The sequence below is a fragment of the Rhinoraja longicauda genome, chromosome 9 (assembly GCF_053455715.1).
Source record: "Rhinoraja longicauda isolate Sanriku21f chromosome 9, sRhiLon1.1, whole genome shotgun sequence".
Lineage (NCBI taxonomy): Eukaryota > Metazoa > Chordata > Chondrichthyes > Rajiformes > Arhynchobatidae > Rhinoraja > Rhinoraja longicauda.
The window spans coordinates 28653770-28672477 of NC_135961.1; the positions used below are offsets into that span (position 1 = coordinate 28653770).

The 18708-nt window shown below is 40.8% G+C and overlaps 1 protein-coding gene across 1 annotated transcript in view; it reads right to left on the bottom strand.

Moving 5' to 3' along the window:
* camkmt (calmodulin-lysine N-methyltransferase) overlaps positions 1-18708 on the bottom strand; it is a 259217-nt gene that overhangs the window by 234556 nt on the left and 5953 nt on the right. Inside the window, exons 2-3 of the mRNA XM_078405833.1 lie at positions 13440-13615; positions 12196-12260 (exon numbers count right to left, since the gene is read on the bottom strand). Of these exons, the coding sequence (XP_078261959.1) occupies positions 12196-12260; positions 13440-13615 (241 nt within the window). The remainder of the gene's footprint in view (positions 1-12195; positions 12261-13439; positions 13616-18708) is intronic.

The window sequence follows — 18708 nt, forward strand, 5'->3', positions numbered from 1 at the left end:
TAATAAAACGGTGATGCTTTTGATGTAAAAAGGACTTTTGAGTCACATGGTAATGCTGACGACAATATCCAATGTAAACTTAAAAATCTTGCAACACTAAGACCTGGCGCCAGCTCCTCTGTTGATAACTAGCAATCAAATGGAAGCTGGCCAGAAATGATTGCCAGGATAACAAAGATTAAATGGGGGGGAAAAAGTAACAAATGTCAGCAAATACAAATTTCCAAAAAAATCCAAGTAGCATTTGCAAATGTCACTTCTGGCTAAGATAACAAGTCTTGATTCAGAATGTTGTAGATTTAAGTTCTAATCCGGTCAAAGAGCATTTATTGGAGCCAAAACCTCCAGTGTACTACTGAGAATGTGTTATGTTATTGAAGATACTGTCTTTTAGATTAAATTTAGGAAAGATTCACACTGCAAGATGTACAAAAATTATCCAATTCTACCATTCAAAACACAATGCAGAGCTCAACTAGAAAACTTGTATTCCCCCAGTGTCATTTCCAAAATACATTATGTATTGATTTATTTTGTTACAATCATTGGTGATGTATTGTGTGCAGTGTTTACCTACATTATCATCATAATTGTGCTTTATAAAAACCCGTGCTAACATGGCCAGTTCCTTGTACTCTCACCCCTGTTAGAAGATAGATTATTCGTTCAGGTCCCATTTCAGATACTCCAGCGCAGAAACATCAATCAGACATTCCAGTATTGTGCAATATTTACATCGTTAAAAATCAGATTAGCTGCTTATTATCATATCTCTTTTTAAAAACTGCTCGATGCAGTTCCTAGATTGCAAGTGACTACAGTTCCAAAATAATTCAGAATATCCAGAGAATATAAACATAATATAAATGCATATATTATTATTATGTCTTTCATTCCAGAGATTGCAATTAAGTTTGTGACGTGGGGAACATATACTGTGCAAATCCGTTCCACCAAACTTATAAGGCTATGACATCATATAACTTCATAATTTTATGTATGTGTGTATGAAGTGGTACAATGCTGTTTAGTAACAAAACCAGGTGGTGTAAAGGCATTGCACACGACTTTCATTCTAAAATCTGATCTTGCAACTTACCTCCACAACCTTCTCCCCGATCGCCTGGAGTCTCAAGGAACTGCAGATGCTGGAATCTCGAGTAAAAAACAAAGCTCAGCAGGTCAGGCGGCATTTCTAGAGGACATGGATAGAAGACTTTTTGGGTTGGGACCATTTTTCAGTTGCAGCTGGCCAGTTGCAGTTGAACATTCATCTGGTGTAAGTGGGTGGTGGAGTTGATGATCAGGTGAGAGAATAGTTTAGAGGGAAATAATTGCCGGATTTGGATTAAAAGAAATGTCGCCTATCCATGTCCTCCAAAGACATTGCCTGACCCACAGAGTTACCACCCAATATTCTTCGAGTGTTTCCTGACTTGTCAGGCAGCATCTGTGGAAGATAACATTTCAGGTCAGGATCCTTCTTCAGACTGTGAAAGGTCTCCCTTCGTCAGAAGGGAACCGACTCAAAACACTACCTGTTCATTTCCTTCCACAGATGCTGCCTAACCCACTGAACTCCCCCAGCAGTTCTTTTGCTGCTCAAGATTCCAGTAATTGTAGTCTCGTATCTCTGTCTCCTATATTATCTTCGCTGCCATTTCACCTTCTATCATATGGTGGCGTATTGCTTGAATTTGGACTGTCCTCATGTGATAAACTTTGCTCTAGAAACTTTATTTTTTTTAACCTTAGCTTGAACCTTCAGACTATCACAGAATCAATTTCCTCACAGGCATATTTGTCTTATTTATTGTTAAGTTGTCCTTTAATTAGTTGGCCAACTTTCTTGTAGGATTTTCCTAACTCATGTTAGTCAAGGTTTATTTTTAGCACACCAACTTGCCAAAGGTCACAAACAAAACATTTAAACGAGAATTATAAAAAATATGCAGAAACTCTAATATTGAATGAATGATTAAATATCTATGCTTTTAACAGTGAGATCAAGAATAGTTGCCAAATAATTCTAACAGGCAACTCAGCATCTCTCTGCACATTGAGATTTTAATCATTTGGTAAACATGGTTACATTTCACAGCAAGGCGAGGAGAGCTTGGTATCCTCACACAGTACATCATTCAGAACCTCTGCATGTTCCACTAAATACGAAAATCCAGTAGCGGCCAGACACAAAGTTTTGTAGAAACTCAACGGGTCAGGCCGCGTCGGGGGGGGGGGGGGGGAGAACGCACACGACATATTTGAAGAAGGGACCAAATCCAAAACCTCGCCTGTCCATCCCTTCCACCCCCGGGGTTGCTCTGCTGGTAAGGAATGATATTCATTCCCTTGCAAGGGGTGACATAGAATCAGGAGATGTTGAATCAGTATGGATAGAAATGAGGAATTGTAAGGGTAAAAAGACCCTAATGGGAGTTATCTATAGGCCCCCAAACAGTAGCCTCGACGTAGGGTGCAAGTTGAATCAGGAGATAAAATTGGCGTGTCACAAATGTAATGCTACGGTGGTTATGGGAGATTTCAACATTCAGGTAGACTGGGAAAATCAGGTTGGAAATGGACCCCAGGAAAGAGAGTTTGTAGAGTGCCTTCGAGATGGATTCTTAGAACAGCTTGTACTGGAGCCTACCAGGGAGAAGGCAATTTTGGATTTAGTGTTGTGTAATGATCCTGATCTGATAAGGGGACTAGAGGTAAAAGAGCCATTAGGAGGCAGTGATCACAACATGATAAGTTTTACTCTGCAAATGGAAAGGCAGAAAGGAAAATCGGAAGTGTCAGTATTACAGTATAGCAAAGGGGATTACAGAGGCATGAGGCAGGAGCTGGCCAAAATTGACTGGAAGGAGGCCCTAGCAGGGAAGACGGTAGAACAGCAATGGCAGGTATTCCTGGGAATAATGCAGAGGTTGCAGGATCAATTTATCCCAAAGAGGCGGAAAGACTCTAAGGGGAGTAAGAGACACCTGTGGCTGACAAGGGAAGTCAAGGACAGCATAACAATTAAGGAGAGGAAGTATAACATAGCAAAGAAGAGTGGGAAGACAGAGGATTGGGACTCTTTTAAAGAGCAACAAAAGTTAACTAAAAAGGCAATACGGGAAGAAAAGATGAGGTACAAGGGTAAACTAGCCAATAATATAAAGGAGGATAGCAAAAGTTTTTTTAGGTACGTGAAGAGGAAAAAAATAGTCAAGGCAAATGTGGGTCCCTTGAAGACAGAAGCAGGGGAATTTATTTTGGGGAACAAAGAAATGGCAGACGAGTTAAACCGTTACTTTGGATCTGTCTTCACTGAGGAAGATACACACAATCTCCCAAATGTTCTAGGGGCCGGAGAACCTAGGGTGATGGAGGAACTGAAGGAAATCCACATTAGGCAGGAAATGGTTTTGGGTAGACTGATGGGACTGAAGGCTGATAAATCCCCAGGGCCTGATGGTCTGCATCCCAGGGTACTTAAGGAGGTGGCTCTAGAAATAGTGGAAGCATTGGAGATCATTTTTCAATGTTCTATAGATTCAGGATCAGTTCCTGTGGATTGGAGGATAGCAAATGTTATCCCACTTTTTAAGATAGGAGGGAGAGAGAAAACGGGTAATTATAGACCAGTTAGTCTAACATCAGTGGTGGGGAAGATGCTAGAGTCAATTATAAAAGACGAAATTGCTGAGCATTTGGATAGCAGTAACAGGATCATTCCAAGTCAGCATGGATTTATGAAGGGGAAATCGTGCTTGACAAATCTACTGGAATTTTTTGAGGATGTAACTAGGAAAATTGACAGGGGAGAGTCAGTGGATGTGGTGTACCTCGACTTTCAGAAAGCCTTCGACAAGGTCCCACATAGGAGATTAGTGGGCAAAATTAGAGCACATGGTATTGGGGGTAGGGTACTGACATGGATAGAAAATTGGTTGACAGACAGAAAGCAAAGAGTGGGGATAAATGGGTCCCTTTCGGAATGGCAAGCAGTGACCAGTGGGGTACCGCAAGGTTCGGTGCTGGGACCCCAGCTATTTACGATATACATTAATGACAGATGAAGGGATTAAAAGTACCATTAGCAAATTTGCAGATGATACTAAGCTGGGGGGTAGTGTGAATTGTGAGGAAGATGCAATAAGGCTGCAGGGTGACTTGGACAGGTTGTGTGAGTGGGCGGATACATGGCAGACGCAGTTTAATGTAGATAAGTGTGAGGTTATTCACTTTGGAAGTAAGAATAGAAAGGCAGATTATTATCTGAATGGTGTCAAGTTAGGAAGAGGGAATGTTCAACGAGATCTGGGTGTCCTAGTGCATCAGTCACTGAAAGGATGCATGCAGGTACAGCAGGCAGTGAAGAAAGCCAATGGAATATTGGCCTTCATAACAAGAGGAGTTGAGTATAGGAGCAAAGAGGTCCTTCTACAGTTGTACCGGGCCCTGGTAAGATCGCACCTGGAGTACTGTGTGCAGCTTTGGTCTCCAAATTTGAGGAAGGATATTCTTGCTATTGAGGGCGTGCAGCGTAGGTTCACTAGGTTAATTCTCGGAATGGCGGGACTGTCGTATGTTGAAAGGCTGGAGCAATTAGGCTTGTACACTGGAATTTAGAAGGATGAGGGGGGATCTTATTGAAACATATAAGATAATTAGGGGGTTGGACACATTAGAGGCAGGAAACATGTTCCCAATGTTGGGGGAGTCCAGAACAAGGGGCCACAGTTTAAGAATAAGGGGTAGGCCATTTAGAACAGAGATGAGGAAGAACTTTTTCAGTCAGAGAGTGGTGAAGGTGTGGAATTCTCTGCCTCAGAAGGCAGTGGAGACCAGTTCGTTGGATGCTTTCAAGAGAGAGCTGGATAGAGCTCTTAAGGATAGCGGAGTGAGGGGGTATGGGGAGAAGGCAGGAACGGGGTACTGATTGAGAGTGATCAGCCAGGATCGCATTGAATGGTGGTGCTGGCTCGAAGGGCTGAATGGCCTACTCCTGCACCTATTGTCTATTGTCCACAGAAGTTGCCTGACCTGCTGACTTCCTCCAGCACTTTGTGTTTTGCCCAAGATTCCAGCATGTGCCCTCCTTTGTGAATCCATTAGCCACTACTGGGCATTCTTCACCTCTCCACCTGGTGGACTGCTGTTTTCATTGCCCATTAATTCCGTGGCACCAAAATGACCTAAATATCATGATTGTGTATTCTAGATTACCTGTGGATCCTCCACTGAAAAAAGTTGATAAAGACAAGCAATTTGGCACAAGTTTTTAAATGGAGCAAAAAGTGATAGTTACTGTGGAAGCATAATCTAGAGAAGAATTTTTAAAAAAAATAATTGTTGAATCTCATTCCCTCAGAAAAAATTAACACCAGAGTTTTTTTGTCAATTAAATTTGTTTTAGTGTTACTCTTACCTCCCTGCCTTGATGACCTCTGCACTTACCAATTATTTATGGTTCACTATTGAAGTCTAAATTTTCATTTCCTGTTGTATATTTCCTGATTGAATTCTCCATTGCCCAGTGAGGATTCTTAAATCTGATCGTCTGAAGAGTCGCACTGCAGCTTTACCTGCTCACAGATACCACAAAGCTACAAAGAAGCCAACCCCGAAGTAGATGCCCGAAGATAGAAGACTCCTGTCAAAGAGTGGTCAAACTCCTGTGAGCAATTGCCAAAGTGAACTTGTGCAAATATTAATAAATATGGCTGTTGGAGGGCTGTTGGATCTTACAGAAGTGTATAAAATCATTAGAGGAATAGATCAGGTAATCGCACAGTCTCTTGCCCAGAGTAGGGGAGATCAAGAACCATAGGTTTAAGATGAAGGAGGGAAGGGGGAGATTTAATTAGAACCCGAGGGGTAACATTGTCACACAAAGGGTGGTGGGTATATGGAACGAGGTGCCGGAGGAGGTAGTTGAGGCAGGTACCATCGCAATTAAAACATTTTGACAGGTACATGAATAGGACAAATTTAGAGGGATATGGGCCAAACGTAGGAAGGTGGGACGTGTAGATGGGACATGTGGACAAATTGGGCCAAAGGGTCTGCTTCCACGCTGTAACACTCTCTGACTTTATACAACAAAATCCAGACCATATTTTAGCAGAATTAGACTAGGTACTTTTTAAACCAATGTCACTCCAAAATTCCAAAGATAATTATTAGAATTATTACATCAGTCATGTGGGATTATTAAAAAAATAACTAGTTTTAAAAATTGTGTTTACTTCTACCACTTGAAATGCCACTGAGAATTTTTGACAAGTCAACCTATGAAGATATAATTAGCAACCTCACTCTGAGCTTGCCGCGTTCTCTTCATGCGTGACTCCATATTTTCTATATCTGTTTTAATGATCACCTTGAGCAAACCACAGAGAGCAGGAGTAACTCAACATATCAGGCAGTAGGAATCACAGAGGGGGAGCAGTGAGAGAGGATGTTGCTGAACTCTCGTCGGAGAGAGGAGGAGAACTTCGTCAAAGTAGACATACCTTGAGGAGATTTTGCAATGGAGCAGACAAAATGTGTAGGAAGGAACTGCAGATGCTGGTTTAAATCGAAGATAGATACAAAATGCTGGAGTAACTCAGCGGGACAGGCAGCATCTCTGGAGAGAAGGAATGGGTGACGTATCGGATCGAGATCCTTCTTCAGTCTCAGGCAGTATCTGTGGAGGGAATGGGATAGATTCGGTCTGAAGGGTCCCAATCCAGATGTTGTCTATCCATTCCCTTCACAGATGTTGGCTGATCCACGGAGTTCTATTTTATTTATTTCCAAAAATAAACTTTAGAATATAGTCAATTCAGAATGCACTGAAACAAGTCACATTTAATATCATTATCATAACAAGTAAATTAGATACCATAATGAAGTAACCTTCACTTAAAATTAGATTTCTATGCAGTCTAAACAGTTATAAAATTTGCTCTTTCATTGGCTCAGTAAATAGTTAAATAACATTGATGGTAATATTTTGGATATGCTTCTTAATTTGTGTTGGGGTTGTGGGTGGTTCTCTTCACATCAACATTTTGGAAACCAAAAGAAAAACAGACCATCTTTCCATTCCTTGGTATCCATTCAAATACACCTCACACACATGTTTTGCACTTAAAAAAAACCCTACCACAAGAAATGTTGGAAATCTATAAAATTACAAGAAGTCATGTTTGAAATGTTTAACAATGTATTGCCATGTACTGCAGCAATTATCTCAATTATTTTAAGACTAAGGGCTGTTGTGGGCTTCCTCCATTACTATTTTGTCTGACAGCTCGTACCCACCAACCTCTGTGTGAAAAGGTTTCCCCTCAGGTTACTACTAAATCCTGTGCCCTTTAGTTCTTGATTTCCATACCCTGGGAAAAATACTATGTGCATTCAACCATTCCACCGGGTGGCGCCACCAGCATTGGCTGCCTCGCCAACAGACTGCCTTTTCTTCTGTTTTTGTTATTTTAAGTATGTGTTAAAAGTATGTTTTAGTGGTCCTTGGTTTGTTTTATGTGGTCTCTCTGTGTAGAGCTTGCACATACTTTCTGTAACTGTGTAGGTTTCTTCTGGGTGATTCAGTTTTCTCCCACATCCTAAACATGTGTGGGGCGGTGGGACAATTTCCCACTGTGAATTGCTCCATCTGTGCAGGCGAGTGGCAGAACCTTTGGGATGTTAACCAGAATGCGGGTGAATAAAATGGATCAGTGCCAGATTAGTGTGGATGGGTTCTTGATCTACAAGAGATGAAGACAAAAGTTCAATCCAAATCGCATCCGCTCCATAACCACCGCCTCTCCAACTTCAATCGGTAGACGTGTAGACACAAGGGACTGCAGATTATCCATGTGCACCAGGGACGTTGCCTAACCTGCTGAGTTACTCCAGCATTCTGTATCTCATCAATCCATAGAAGATGCTTGCACATGTGATCCTGAAAAATTATCCAAGACAGGTGGGGAAAGGGTGGGATCCACATGAAATTTAACAATGTTGGTGGCAGCATTGTCCACCCGCCAGGCAAGGAGACAGTCCTCTGTCAACATGCCTCTTGCTGTATTTCATCCATGCTAAAAAAAAAACCCTGCTGGTGGCAGTAAAACCTGCCCTCTAGAGGAAACCCGAGAACCAGCAAATGTTTACACATTTGATAAAGTAGTCAGCAGATTCCGATATTGAGACTTGCCAGAGGTGCAAAATGCAGTTCTGTTAACCACTGAAGATTCGGCATTGTTCATTCCAATGCTGCTGCTTTGATGCTAGTAATGACATCAATTTGTGACATCCACATTATTCAGCCTTAAATGCCAGTGGCCATCGTGTTAATTTTGACCTTTCACGTAAGTTGAGCTACATTATCTCAGCTGTCAGAGAAGTTACAGCACATGCTCAGAGCTTGGAAGGAGAGGTGCAGATTAGTAAGTGCACATTTCTGAATGTTAGCCCTCAATGTTTGCACCGCCACAAATTAAAACAAAATATTTGCCAGTTTTCTGACAAAATGATCAATTAAAAAAGAAAAACAGGTGTGCATGTTGTTAATGTACTTTTTTTTCCAATTATAATAATAGAATGCGTTAAAATACCATGAACTCAATAGGCCTAAAAGTAATTGCGTCAAATTTGTTAAGGGTAAGAGGGGGAAAAAACAGCACAAATACTAGTACAAGCAAAGAGCAAAGCTGCAAGGCTCGTTAAAACAAAATAAATTCAACCCAGCTGTATTGCTATCAAGTTGTAAGGCTGACTGAATGTTTACAAGAATATGAGCTCTGCAACTCAATTACCCTTTGTATTTGCTGAAAGGCACAATGCTTAAAGATTATATTGGTGGCAAATGGCTTCATTATTGCAGGAGATGGCATTTTATGAAACAGTGGGTGCTGCTGCTTTGTTGCGAGTAATGACATCAATTTGTGACATCCACATTATTCAGTCTTAAGATACTGCACAACAAAAAAAGCTACAATGCTTTTGACAAATTCTGCAACACAGTATCAGATATAATCACACATAACACCCTGTACCTTAATATACAGTACATTATTCAGTAAAATTCAAACATGCAAACCTTTTCTTTAAATTTTTTAGTACAATTCATTGAACTAGCTGAGAGGTAAGAATTCCTGTACCAGATAATCATACTTTGTTCGTTTGACAAAAAAAAGAAATGTTTCGTAAAATTATATAATCAGTCCCAGGAATTAATGGCATGATGATTATAACAGTGAAATAGATATTCATAGGACAATATATGCGTAGTGTTTGATCACAGGGTTATTTCAGAAATACTAAACATCCAATTCTCATGAGAGATGAAGTTGGGAGCTAATTATGTCACACTCTACCATGAGAGATGCAACCATGTAATTAAGTGCTAACAGCATAATTAATGTTCTGTGCAATATGTTGGTGAGTCTCTAAGTGGAAACGCTGGAAGTGTTTTTGGAGAGAGTTTTAATTGATGGATTAAGTACTCTTGCAGCTGGAGAGCACATACGGTATAATCGGGGTTATCTCTTGGTCCACCAATCCAAGTTTCACCTTTCAGGCTGTTTTTCAGCCTTGCAGCATCATCCAATTACCAAATTGAAACTGCTTTTGTTTACACATGAGCATATCACAGGGAGTGTTGGAACATAGAACAATACAGTACAGGAACAGGCCATTGGGCCCACAACGTCCGCACTAAACATGATGCCAAGTTAAACTAATTTCCTCTGCCTACACACGAACTGTAGCCCTCCACTCCCTGGTTTAGATTTATTATTGTCACGTGTACTGAGAATTACATTGAAAAGCTTTGTTTTGCATGCTTTCCAAACAGATCAGATATACCATCTATAAATACGATATACCATACATAAATCCATGTACCTATCTAAGCTCTTTAAATGCAACCATCGTATCTGCCTCCATTACCACTGCTGGCAGAGCATTCAAGACAACCATCACTCTCTGTGCTGCCCCCAATTATGCAGGGCACATAGCCATACAGCGTGGAAACAAGCCCTTCAGCACAACCTGTCCACGCCAACCAATATGCCCTACCTACACTAGTCCCACCTGCCTGTGTTCGGCCCATATCCCTCTAAACCTATCCTAACCATGTGCTTGTCCAAATACTTTTTAAACATTGTGGTAATACCTGCCTCAACTACCTCCTCTGGCAGCTGGTTCCATATACAGTCCCTATCACCCTTTATGTAAAAATAATTGCCCCTCATGTTGCTTTCAAATCTTTCCCTCCCCATTAACCTTAAACATATCCTCTGGTTCTTGATTCCCCTACTCTGGGTAAAAGACATTTTGAGTCTTCTTTAGTTTAGAGTCACAGCGTGGAAACAGGCCATTGGCCCAACGAGTCCATGCCGACTAGCGATCACACCGTACACCAGCACTATCCTACACACTAGGGACAATTTACAATTTGTACCAAAGCCAATTAACCTGCAAACCTGTACATCTTTAGAATGTGGGAGGAAACCGGAGCATTTGGAGAAAACCCATGCAGTCACAGAGAGAACATACAGACAACACCCGTAGTCAGGATCGAACCCAGGTCTCCGGCACTGTAAGGCAACAACTCTACCTCTGCTCCATTGTGCTGCCCTAAATTAGCTTGAGATCTTACATTATGGACTTTCTTTTCATTAGATGCCTATGATTATTGGTTATTGGGCAACTCACTTGCTCCAGATTAAAAGGTACAGTAATGAAATCTCACATGGGCCCTAGCTACACCCGGCTTTTTGTTGGATACGTGGAACAGTCCTTGTTCTCAGCTTATTTGGGAATACTCCCCCCAACTCTTCTCTGATACTTAACAAATGCATTGGTGTCGCATTCTACACCCAGATACATCTCCAGCATGTCATAACTTTCATTGTCTATGTCCATCCTGTGTTCACATTTGCATGGCTCATCTCAAGCACGTCCCGTCCATTATCTCTCCATCAAACATTTCAAGAGATGGACTAGTTACTAACATCTTTTACAAGTCCACAGACTCCCACATCTACCTTGATTTTATAACCGTTCACCATCCTTGGTGGCAATGGTCCCTTCTCCACAATATTTGGCACCTGAAATTACAATGAAATAATGCCAGACTTTGTCTGGCCAACCAAGCAACACCCACAGCATTGCTGGGATATTTCACATCCACATCTGTACTGCCAAGCTACATGGTCTTGTTATATGGGCCAAGTTATATAATCATTGAGGTGCCACTGCCAATAATTGGTGTTCTCGGCACCAAAAAGCATACCTTTACCTCAAGTGTGGTATTAGGACAGTAACTCATGACTCCACCCAGTCATTTCCAACCCAAAATGAAAACGTGAATACTGTTCTGGGCAGGAAAATTGCAATTCATCTTTCATAAAATAGGCACATCATATCTTACTGAATCCCTCTCAATCTCACTGAACCCCTTGCAACCTTTGAAGTCCAGTCACCTAAATACAAAGTTTCAAACAAACCCAAAATATATCAACATATTAAAAACTCTGTAAAAGAAATGTTGAATTAAGACATTGTTTTAGTGCCTCAGGCAGATCATGTGTGTTGGTGTACAAATCAATGCCTGCAAGATCGTTAGTCAAAATGACAGCAACAAGTAATTTGTAGTTGTTGAATCATTGTTTTTTGTTAAACACCTTAAATGCTCCTTGCATGCACACTGTACCACCTAACGAACAATGATTGCACAAATTGTCTTTTATATGTAAAGTCAACAATAACTACACACATAACTACTAGCATAAAAACAGATAAAAGAGTGCCAATGCAAAAATTACAATTAAAATGTGCTGGACAGTATTACATTTCAAAGTTGAAAAGCAATCTTGTTAATTATTAACTCATTAATTTAAGCAGTATGTGAGATTGTGTCGGTGAAGTGTCAGATATAAAGTTAAAAGATTTAACGAGTTCAGTAAAAGCAAAGATGAAATAATATTTATATCAGAATATTTTTGGCAAACCTGTTAATGTCTTCCAAACTCCCAACTTTAGACTCTAGCAGCGTAGCATATTGCAAAGCTCTATGGGAGCACCAGTGCCTTGAAGTGACTGTCATATCACTACTCGGATAAAGACATAGCCTTTCAAAAAAAATTTGCTCTGACCCTTTTCAAAAGCCACATCACATCTGAACATTAAATGAAGTGAACTCACAGACATTTCCGGTGTTGTCAAAACTGGTGAGAACATCTGCAACATTCAGTGGACCAACACTGTGCCTTAACAAAGCAAAGGAATGTTAAGTACAACATAGTGAAAGACGTTTAAAATCCTAATACTTTTTACTGTTATTTTTTAATATAAATTAAATCATAGCATTTATAGATTAAAATATGTAAGTACATTTCTTTTAACCATTGATTTTTATCTGTGTTAGCAATCACTGCCCATTCTTTTAGTAAACAGAATGAAAATAAGTAAGTAAACCCAACAGATGTATGTATAGCAAGTGTTGGTTCAGGAACAGCCTGATAAAGAGTGTTCTGTCACTTATCATCAATGCTTGCATGTGAATGTACAAAAGTGATGAACACTGTCCAGTCAATCAAGAGTACTCGCCTCCCCGCTATTGAAGGGATCTATAGGAGGTGCTGCCTCAAAAAGGCAGCCACCAAAGACCCACACCACCCTAGCCACCCTCTCATTTCACTCCTGTATCAGGGAAGAAGGTGTAACTGTCTGAAAACTGTAACGCCCAGGTTTAGAAACAGCTTTTTCCCCAGAAACCATAAGACTATTGAACATTCACTACATATTCCAACCAAACTCCGAACTACCTTGATTGCACTAGGGATTCAGGGCTTTGTTTTTGTTCTTTTTTTGTCTTTTTTTATTATTTAACTTCTTTTTGTTGTTTATTATGGTGTCTATGAGTACTATGCTTACATATCTGTTGTGCCAATGCAAGTAAGAATTTTGTTGTTCCTTTTCAGGACATATGACAATATAACACTATTGACTCTTTAAAAAAAAAAAAGGGTAACTATTAAATTTGGAACCAGAAGGCAAGCAAGTATCTTAGTCACATTTATGGTTCAAATATGTCAAAAAAACGATCAGGGCCTTTTACTGAAAAAAAAATCTTCAGACGGATTTGTATAAATTATTTTCACTTTGGCTAGTTGTTCTGGTACAATAATGTTTTCAGGCAGTTTAATGACAATCACAGAACAGATAAGTGAAACTTCTAAATTGGTGAATGAAGTGGGAGCCATAGACAGAAGAAAGCCAGAGTAAGGGGGGCAGTGATTAACAGGGTACAGTTCAGTTTGGTTTATTGTCAAGTGTACATAAGTACAGTGAAAAGCTTTTGTTGTTAGTAGATGTCACGTAATCCAAGATTAATATTTTTGTCGTTTCATTCTGTACACATGAAAAGATATTCAAGAATAGTTTACCTTATATACGCCCTATACTGTGGATAGGGAATGCATGTGTACTCCACCCACATTTCATTAACAGAATCTGCCTCCAATTTCTTCACCACATCTGTGTAAAATACGTTGAAAGTCAAAGATCTTCTGATGGAAACCTGCTGCAGATTTTCTTTATCTACACTCTTCTGTTTTAATACCTGTTGGAAGCAAAGAAAGTCATTCCACATGACAATGACACATGTATTATGACTCAATCGCAGCAGATGTTCATAAACCATGCAGGGAACAGCTTTGTCCGCTTCAGTTTCGATGAACAGGATAGTATTTATCAGTTCTGGAACAAAAGCAACAGTACAGTGTCAGGGGGGGCTGCAACCACATTTTCATGCTCATTTACATTGGACATTTTCCAGTAAGATTTCCATTGCAGTCAGAAATGCCAAATTGAAAGTTTTAACAAAACATTTATAAGGGAATGGATACTTTTTTAATTGAGAAGTAATTTAGTCATCTTTGCCAAAGAATGCCAACAACAGTACTTAGGGCCTGTAAAGTGTTTATGTCAAGGGTTGCATGGCAACACAGTTCACATTCCAACACATACACGAAGGAAATAATCATAGAAGTGAGCTCCGAGGTTGTTTGCTCATTTCTTTGAAGGCAACTGAGCAGATTAATAAAGTATTAAAAAGATACTTTGTTTTAAATCAGCACAAAAAGCACCAACTCTTTGACCAAAAATTTTAAATTCTTAAACAGCACTCGTTGGGAGTTCATTTGGATACAAATACTGGTCTATACAATTTAGGAAGTATCTGAAGAATTTTAAAAGGCTGCACATGAGATTAACATTGCATTTGTTCCAGGAATGAGGAATTAGAGATATGTGGGGTGGAAACTCAAAAGGACAATGGTGGGGACATTCATGCAGCAGAGTTTGCAGCCTAGTGGTCCTGGATCCCCCTCTATTGGAGCAAGGCTTCAATCTGTCAATTCTTTGTGGTAGTTGGTATTTAACACTTTGAAGAAATCACACATAGTGGTTAAACAGAGACACCTAGGGGCTCGAAAAATAGCACCTGAAACCTGTCGGAACAGATAGTTTGAGCCATAACAGAGAGAAAAATCACAGATATGACCAGAAAGAGGCAGAAGAGCAAGAAAACAATGATGAATCTTGCACAAACTTTTGACTGCAAATCAAGTAACTCCAACACTTTATGACCAGGCAGACTATGGAACTGACTTTCCAAAAATAGTGATGGAGGTATAAATTTAAGGATGTGTGAAATATAAACAACTATTTCTGCTGCAGTTAAAGTTAGGAGATTTCACTGAGATTTTTTAAAAACCAAAAGGTGTCTGAAACTACAGATGAAAAGGGATTAGCAGCTTTGACTGGGAAGTCAGACCCAATTGTGTATTCATCTAGAACTCTGACGGGCAATTTGGGTGAGGATATGCCTACCTGTCCTCTTTCAATTGTCCATGCAGTCCTTAAACCTGTGTGAATCTTTCTTCCAAGAGCATAGCTTCATCCCTCAGGCAAAGATTTCTCAATCAATGGTGCTCACGTTTTAGCTTTTCTCAAAGTATTGGGGCATGACAACTTTGTTGAATGTTGGATCCAAAATCTGCGCATTTAGTAGAAACAAGGAGCTGCAGATGTTGGTTTACCAAAGGATAGACAAAATGCTGGAGTAACTCAGTGGTTCAGGCAGCATCCCTGGAGAACATGGATAGCTAACATTTTGGGTCGGCACCCTTCTTTCAATTACCCAAAACATCACCGATCCCTGTTCTCCAGGGATGCTGCCTGATCTGCTGAGCTACTCCAGCATCTTATACCCGAGTATTTAGTGTTCCATAGTTCCCAGAAATTATTGGAACAGTTTATTTAGCAAGCTTGTGTTGGAAGAGAACAATCAGATGACACTTCTATGTTGCTTGATAAACTTAAGTCTTTTAGGTTCTCATAGTTAGGCTTATGCAAGTTGAGTTCCTTGATCTTTGCAGCAAAACGCCTTCTGTAATTTTACCTGATTATTAACCAGCTTAGAACACCTAAACTGACAACTGTTATGTTAAGTTTCCAAGCTACATACAATGTGGTACCATTTTAATTGGTGCATGCTCAGAATTTGGGTGTTCTGTAGATTGGAGCCACCGATGTCCATGAGTGTCCGAGGTCTAATGTTGTTTGCTGCTTGTCAACAATCGCCTCCTAGCTACTGAATTACCTTGATTTTCTACACGGGTATTATTAGTTGCTGTTAATTTTATCTTCAAGAACTGTTGCAGTTTTACAACAGAGGTATCATACCATGTTAAATAGCAGAGATGATTACAATTTTTTTTCTCTAAATATCAGTGTGAATTTTGGTTTATTTTTAGTTCAGTTTATGTATTTTCGCTCATTAGTGTTTGGTATTTTTGTTATAAGAATATATTCAGAAGATGCATTAACAAAGCATAGCTAAACTGCAATCAGTAACAGTAATACCTAGCATCTAGTTGAGGTTTTAACTGAATTATTATTTAGTCAAAATTTACTTTTACATTCATGTAATCACAATATTTTTTTGCATTTGACACATTTCCACGTGCTTTTACTCTTCTGCTTCAGTCAGAGCAAATAAATGGATTTTTCCAATAGTTCCTGGGCATTTTGGTAGTCATTAAATCAAATTGATTAAACATGTGGTTAACATTTATTGTTGATTGGGGTCCCTTGAAGACTTTGCAAATAACCTCACTCTTTCATTACATGTTCATCATCACTGCCAAGTAAAACCCCAATTCACCACAAACAAATCAGACTGAACATTAACTTAAACTAAACTTTTAATTCTGGCCTGTCTCGACCAGTATAGATAGAAAGTCAGATAATGAAGAAAAGCTTATGTATTTTGTTGTCACCAGCAGCCAGGGTATTGGATCAAGCCAGGCTCTTTCGAGCTGAGTTGAGTTGAGTTTAGTTTATAGTCAAGTGTACTGAGGTACAGTGAAAAGCTTTTGTTGCGTGCTATCCAATCAGTGGAAAGACAATACATGATTACAATTGAGCCATTTACAGTATATAGATACATAAGGGAATAACATTTAGTGCAAGGTAATGCCAGCAAAGTCCGCTCAAGGATACTCTGAGTGTCACCAATGAGGTGTATAAGAAGGAACTGCAGATGCTGGTTTAAATCGAAGATAGACAGAAAAAGCTGGAGTAACTCAACAGGACAGGCAGCATCTCTGGAGAGAACGAATGGGTGACGCTTGGGTTGAGACCCTTCTTCAGGACTGGTCTCGGTAGGATGATTCATTTGTCTGATAACAGCTGGGAAGAAACTATCCCTGAATCTGGAGGTGTGCATTTTCACAATTATATACCTTTCGCCTGATGGGAGAGGGAAGAAGAGGGAATGGCCAGGGTGCCACTCATCCTTGATTATGCTGCTGGCCTTGCCAAGGCAGCGCGAGGTATAAATTGAGTCAATGTGAGGGAGGTTGGTTTGTGTGATGGTCTGGTCTGCATCCACAATTCACTGCAATTTCTTGTGGTCTTGGATGGAGCTGTTCCCAAACCAAGCTGTGATGCATCCTGATAAAATACTCTCTATGGTGCATCTGTAGAAGTTGGTGATAGTAGTAGGGAATGTGCTGAATTCCCTAAGCTTTCCAAGGAATTAGAGGCATTGGTGTGCTTTCTGGGTCATTGCTTCAATATGGGTGGCCCAGGAGAAGTTGCTGGTGATATTGACTCCAAGGAATTTGGGGTTTTCAACCATCTCTACTTCGGCACTGTCAATGTAAACTGTGCTATGTGTACCACTTTGCTTTCTGAAGTCGATCGCCATCTCCTTTGTTTTGCTGACATTGAGAAAACGGTTGTTGTCTTGACACCAGGACACGAGGCTCTGCTGACACACTTCAGCTTTGATTTTAAGGCCGACTCATTGTGTGCAATACTCGATGTTCAGATAAGACTCTTCATGATGGTGATTAATTGGAGTGTATTCCATATTCCCACATAATCCACCACATGCTTGTAAATGCTGTTAAAGGCTTCAGGTTTGTCGTTACATTAAATTTCCGTTGCCATTCTGAACATTGCTCTATTATGTTTTATCAAGGTCTGGTCGGCATCCCATGTTCCATTCAAAAACCAACATTGTTTTTTGAGAAAGGTATCAGCGTGCATCACAGATAGACAGGGGGTCAATGAGGTTTTCAATACATTGGCCTTCATCAGTCAGGGTATTGGATATTGAAGTTGGGATGTTACGTTACAGTTATACAAGACATTGGTGAGGCCACATTTGGAGTATTGTGTTCAGTTTTGGTTATCCTGCTATAGGAAAGCCGCAAAGAGTGCAGAGAAGATTTACAAGGACGTTGCCAGGACTTGAGGTCATGAACTAGAGAGAGTGTGGGCAGGCTAGGACTTTATTTATTGGCGTGCAGGAGGATGAGGAGTGATCTTAAGAGGTGTACAAGATCACGAGGGGAATAGATGGGATAAATGCACAGTTTTTTACCCAGAGGTGGGGAATCAGGGAACATCGGTTTGAGGTAAGAGGGGAAAAATTTCAGAAGAGTCCGAGGAGCAAATTTATCACATAGAAGGTGGTAGGTATATGCCATGAGCTGCCAGAGGAGGCAGTTGAGCTTGGTACTGTAACAACATTTAAAAGACGTTTGAATAGGTAAATGGGTAGGAAAGGTTTAGAGGGATGTGGACCAAATGCGGGCAGGTGAAACTAGTGTAGATGGGGCGTCTTGGTCAGTTTGGGCAAGTTGGGCTGAAGGGCCGGTTTCCATGCCTTATGACTCTAACTGCCTGCGGTCTGCTCGACTAAGATTGAATAGACAATAGACAATAGGTGCAGGAGTAGGCCATTCAGCCCTTCGAGCCAGCACCTTCGAATACGTACCTTGCTGGGCACAAACCTCTCCTGCGGGCGCGGCAACCCCCGTTGGTTGCAAACCTCTCCTGCAGGCCCGGCAAACCTCCCCCAACTGATGGTCCGTGGACCCATTGCCGGCCGGGGAGTGTCACCTGGGGCCGTGGGCGGGCAAGGGGGGGGAAGAGGGAACCTCACCCCAGCCCCAGGCGGCCAGCGCTGCGGACAGAGCGATCCGTGGACCCGTTGGGTGGAAACCTCTCCTGCAGCGGCAGTTTGACGACGACAGTCATCTTCTTTGACCCTCTGCTGCCGCGCAGCACCACGGGAAGGTCAGGCACGGGACACACCAGGACGGGCACCAGTCCTCCCGGCACGGGGGGAGGTGCATT